At 43.6% G+C, this 6000-nt stretch overlaps 1 protein-coding gene across 2 annotated transcripts in view; it reads left to right on the top strand.

Moving 5' to 3' along the window:
- LOC311134988 (terminal nucleotidyltransferase 4B-like) overlaps positions 1-4995 on the top strand; it is a 17096-nt gene extending 12101 nt beyond the window's left edge. For both annotated transcript variants that reach the window (XM_084168781.1, XM_084168782.1), the window contains 4 exons: positions 13-116; positions 282-427; positions 3707-3847; positions 3989-4995. In XM_084168781.1, coding sequence (XP_084024907.1) covers positions 13-116; positions 282-427; positions 3707-3847; positions 3989-4177 — 580 coding nt within the window. In that variant the 3' untranslated portion in view covers positions 4178-4995. The remainder of the gene's footprint in view (positions 1-12; positions 117-281; positions 428-3706; positions 3848-3988) is intronic.
- Positions 4996-6000: the final 1005 nt, after the last annotated feature.

Raw genomic sequence — 6000 nt, forward strand, 5'->3', positions numbered from 1 at the left:
TGTGTCCTGCAGTATACTGGGCAGAATCATCCGGGTGACCCAGGAAGTTGCTGAATACAGAGACTGGATCACCATGAAGTGGGCTGACCTATCACTGAACTCCCTGACCTTAAACGGTAAGGAGAGGAGAGACATTTTAGAGCCCATTTCCTTAATTATTTTTTAAATTATTTTTAAATAGATTTTCACAGTAATTATCCAGTCCAAGTACAGCACTATATCAAAACATTATAAAATTGTCGAGCCCCACATTTTTTACAGTTTCCCCTATGATGTCACAGGTACATTGCTGGTGGAGCTTCAACAGATGGAGGAATGCATTAACAATCTCTCTGAGGAAGGGGCGGAATCCCCCAGCTCCTCCTCTCCTCCCCCCTCTTCGTCATTCTCTTCGCCACAATATTCATCGGCTAGCTCCAGTGACGCTGTGAGTACCTTGTGAAACAGAGCGTGTTCTCGCCACACACTTTGCTCCTCACATACCAGCGGCTGTATAGTGCATTCGGAAAGTATTCAGACCCCTTGACTTTTTCCACATTTTGTTATGTTACAGCCTTATTCTAAAATTAATTAAATAAAACATTTTCCTCATCAATCTACACACAATACCCCATAATGACAAAGCGAAAATAGGTTTTTAGACATTTTTACGTAAGTGTTATTTGCATAAGTATTCAGACCCTTTGCTATGAGACTCGAAATTGAGCTCAAGTGCTTCCTGTTTCCATTGATCATCCTTGAGATGTTTCTACAACTTGGAGTCCACCTGTGGTAAATTCAAGTGATTGGACATGATATGGAATGGCTGGCTCCCCTTCCTCTGCGGAAGCATAGTTCCCGCTCAGCCCAGTCAAAACTGTTCGCTGCTCTGGCACCCCAATGGTGGAACAAGCTCCCTCACGACGCCAGGACAGCGGAGTCACTCACCACCTTCCGGAGACATTTGAAACCCCACCTCTTTAAGGAATACCTGGGATAGGATAAAGTAATCCTTCTACCCCCCCCAAAAAAAAAAAAAAAAAAAAAAAAAAAGTGTAAAGTGGTTTTCCCACTGGCTATAGGGTGAATGCACCAATTTGTAAGTCGCTCTGGATAAGAGCGTCTGCTAAATGACGTAAATGTGCCCTTGAGCAAGGCACTTAACCCTAATTGCTCCTGTAAGTCGCTCTGGATAAGAGCGTCTGCTAAATGACTAAAATGTAAAATGTAAATGTAAATGTCCCACAGTTGACAGTGCATGTCAGAGCAAAAACCTAGCCATGAGGTCGAAGTAATTGTCTGTAGAGCTCCGAGACAGGATTGTGTCGAGGTACAGATCTGGGTAAGGGTAGCAAAAAATGTCTGCAGCATTGAAGGTCCCGAAGAAGATTCTCTGGTCTGATGAAATAAAGATTGAACTCTTTGGCCTGAATGCCAAGCGTCATGTCTGGAGGAAACCTGGCACCATCCGTACAATGAAGCATAGTGGTGGCAGCATCATGCTGTGGGGATGTTTTTCAGCCGCAGGGACTGGGAGACTAGTCAGGATCGAGGGAAACATTAACGGAGCAAAGTACAGGGAGGTCCTTGATGAAAACCTCCTCCAGAGTGCTCAGGACCTCAGACTGGGGCGAAGGTGCACCTTCCAAAAGGACAACAACACTAAGCACACAGCCAAGACAACGCAGGAGTGGCTTCGGGACAAGTTTCTGAATGTCCTTGAGGGGCCCAGCCAGAGCCCGGACTTGAACCTGATCGAACATCTCTGGAGAGACCTGAAAATAGCTGTGCAGTGACGCTCCCCATCCAACCTGACAGAGCTTGAGAGGATCTGCAGAGAAGAATGGGGGAAACTCCCCAAATACAGGTGTGCCAAGCTTGTAGCGTCATACCAAAGAAGACTCGAGGCTGTAATCGCTGCCAAAGGTGCTTCAACAAAGTACTGAGTAAAGGGTCTGAATACTTATGTAAATGTGATATTTCAGTTTTTTATTTTTAACAAATTTGCAAAGACATCTAAAAACCTGTTTTTGCTTTGTCATTATGGGGTATTGTGTGTAGATTGATGATGGGGGAAAAAACAATTTAATCAATGTTAGAATAAGGCTGTAACGTAACAAAATGTGGTAAAATTCAAGGGGTCTGAATACCGTATTTTCCGCACTATAAGGCGCACCGGATTATAAGGCGCACCTTCAATGAATGGCCTATTTTAGAACTGTTTTCATATATAGGGCGCACCGGATTATAAGGCGCATAGAATAGAAGATACTGTAGTCAAACGAATTGACTGGGGTTGCGTTATGCATCCACTAGATGGAGCTGTGCTAAAAGGAATGTCAACAAAACAGTCAGATAAAGTCAAACTTTATTAAGCGTTCTGACAACTCCGTTCACTCCCATGGTAATGTTGTTCAAACGTTAATGTGCATATTAACAATATCTCCCAGCCTTGCTCACTCTTCTCCCAAACGTGGAGGGGAACCTTTCCCTGATTCAGTAAACACGTAGTAAAAGAAACAGTCTGATACCACTAAATCAAACGTTAGTGCATAACTCAACATTGTTCAGTTACATATAACACGTAAAGCTCACTTTTTCAGTTCATTCCCCATCCACGAACCCCTCGAATTCTTCTTCTTCAGTGTCCGAATTGAACAGTTGGGCGACTACGGCATCCAACCTGCCCGGCTCCCTCTCGTCATTATCCGAGTCAGTGTCGCTGCTGTTGTCTGGCAGTTCAGAGATTATTCCTGCCTTCGTGAAAGCTTTGACCACAGTTGAGACCGATATATCAGCCCAGGCATCCACGATCCATTGGCAGATAGTGGCGTAAGTCGCCCGGCGCTGTCTCCCCGTCTTGGTGAACGTGTGTTCGCCTTCTGTCATCCACTGCTCCCACGCAGCTCGCAGTCTAGCTTTGAACGCCCTGTTGACACCAATATCTAGCGGCTGGAGTTCTTTAGTTAATCCACCCGGAATGACGGCAAGCTCCGAATTAGTTTGCTTCACTTGTTTTTTGACAGCATCGGTGATATGGGCGCGCATTGAGTCGTAGATCAATAAGGACGGAGCTGTGTGGAAAAAGCCACCCGGTCTCTTGACGTAAATTTCTCTCAGCCACTCACTCATCTTTTCCTCATCCATCCATCCCTTCGGGCTAGCTTTGATGACGACGCCGGCTGGAAAGTTCTCTTTTGGCAAGGTCTTCCTCTTGAAAATAATCATGGGTGGAAGTTTCTGGCCATTAGCCTGGCAGGCGAGAACTACAGTGAAGGACACTGAAGAAGAAGAATTCGAGGGGTTCGTGGATGGGGAATGAACTGAAAAAGTGAGCTTTACGTGTTATATGTAACTGAACAATGTTGAGTTATGCACTAACGTTTGATTTAGTGGTATCAGACTGTTTCTTTTACTACGTGTTTACTGAATCAGGGAAAGGTTCCCCTCCACGTTTGGGAGAAGAGTGAGCAAGGCTGGGAGATATTGTTAATATGCACATTAACGTTTGAACAACATTACCATGGGAGTGAACGGAGTTGTCAGAACGCTTAATAAAGTTTGTGTTGGCCTTTCCTTCGCACCTGTGATTTAAGATAGTTCTAAAACATTTTATCCATCAGAAAGGTCCCTTAGGTAATCTATACTTTCATGCGTTAAAACACTGAGATGCCGGTCGTTAAATCATATTTTGCCCTCGCTTGATTGGTTGCAATGATCCCTCCAGGATTCGGACGGAAGCCGCTGTAAACCGGTGTCTACGACACGGGGTAGGCAAGGCTCATCTGCACACAGTGCCGGATTGACCAATCACAGGGATACAAGTTCCTCTTCTGGCAGCCGCGTAAGCCAGTCGAACAAGAGCAAGGTAGGTGACTATAACAGACAAGCTTTAGTGTTAACTTACCACACATCCAATTATGATGTCACACTAAATGCTGTTCCAATAAATAGTTCCCATCAAGGGACAATAAAGTGAATCTTATCCTATATGTTTTCCTGGCAACAGGTGGACAGAGCAAGTTTGACGTCTTGTCAGAACAGCCATGCCAACACACAGCCAAGCACAGGAACAGGACAGTCATCAGACAGCAACAGCAGGAGCCACCGAGACAGCAAGCAGAGCTGTCCTGGCAGGAGGAGGAAACCCCAGCCAAAGCACCAATGTAAACCTGCAGTGCAGGACCTCTGTAGATAGGGGGCGCTATGTCACGGAACTCAACTCCACTCTCTCTGTGCTGCCGAAATGGAAGGATCGAGGCAATCTTTACCAGGGCTTTTGGTAGTGATATTTTTTAAGCCAAGTTAGAAGGAGATTCCTCCTATTTCTGTCAGTTGAAATGGCAGATTGACACTATCCTCGTCTTGAGGGCGAAGTCTTTCTGTAATATGAATATGGAGGAAGGTCGTCAAGCCTCATCAGTTGTTCCTGAACTTTAGCAGTGGCAGTACCCCCTGGTGCATTGGACTAGCAGAAGTGGGAAAACCTTTTTTGGGTGGGTCTCTATTACTTACTGGCAATTCAACTTTACAGCAGAAATGACAAGGGAAAATGAATGGTATAAAACTATGGATATTATTACTATATTGGGGAAAATGTTTGCACTGACAAAACGAGTCGTTGAACATTTACGTTTTTCAGCAACTCATCTCCTTCATTTGCAATGGAAAAAGTAGAACACAAAATATGTGTGATTTTAAAAAGGCAAAATGGCGGGGAAAGGAAGAAAAACATTACAATGACTAGCGATTGTATATTTTCTTTACCAGCTGAATTAAAATGAATATTGATTTGCGATCTGTTGTGGACTGGGCCAAGTGTGGGTTCTAAGTGCCATCTCCAACCATCAGCAGAATAGATCCTTGAGTTGCTACAGCCCAAATGGACCAGTTTCCTTGCATAACGGGGATGATTTTTGTAATGATCTGTTCAATGGCTATTTCACAGTACTGTTTAATCGGCGTAATAGCGAACAGTTTAATGTTCCTACTGGTAGAATACACATTACCACAATATCTGTAGTTTGCAAACTTCCTAATATGAACATATCCAGTACTCAACTATTTTGCCTATTACAAAATGATTTATGTATTTATTTTTGTAGTATATTTATATGAATCTATAATGTGAATGGGTATGCATGGAACGCTTAGCAATAGCCCGTATGCCTGTTTAAGAGATGGTTGAGATGCACATTTTGAGCTGAATATCTCAGACACAGGCTGTCTCCTAATAGTCATACAATTTCCTTAACCTATCTGGGCTGGGAGGTGTCCAGCACTTTGCTTTCTCTTCCTGTCTAAGTCTTAGCCCTTTAGCATTCACAGATCGAAAAGGATCAGACTGGATGTAAGCAATATGGTGATGGGACCTCCTAGCTTTTAAAGAGGCTGAGTGCAGCTTCTGCCAAGTTGCTTTCATCCATCCAATCCTTTCAGATCCACAAAAAGAATATTGGCCTAATTCTGACAGTACAAATAAATTGTCCTAATGTTAATTGAGAACATAATACATATTTTACTTGTAACTGTATTTATTTAAAGGTTACAGAATGTTTATACAACAGCACTTATTTTTATGTTGTCCAAATTCCAGCATATAAGGGTAGGGTTGGGCCACTGCTGGTCCTGGAGTTAGCAATTCTCTTTGACACCCCTCTCCATGATTTAGTACTTGTTCCCAGAATTGACCTCACAAAACATTTTGCAGTTCAGTTGTATCCAGACATTGGTTCCAACCTTCAAGATACTTTTGTATTTAAAGTGTATGTGGACACCCCTTCAAATTAGTGGATTCGGCTATTTCAGCCACACCCGTTGCTGACAGGTGTATAAAATCGAGCACACAGCCATGCAATCTCCATAGTGAAACATTGGCAGTAGAATGGCCTTACTGAAGAGCTCAGTGACTTTCATCATGGCACCGTCATAGGATGCCACCTTTACAACAAGTCAGTTCATCACATTTCTGCCCTGCTAGAGCTTCCCCGGTCAACTGTAAGTGCTGTTATTGTGAAGTGG

The sequence above is a fragment of the Coregonus lavaretus genome (genome assembly GCF_964263955.1).
Source record: "Coregonus lavaretus genome assembly, chromosome: 9".
NCBI classification, from domain to species: Eukaryota; Metazoa; Chordata; class Actinopteri; order Salmoniformes; family Salmonidae; genus Coregonus; species Coregonus lavaretus.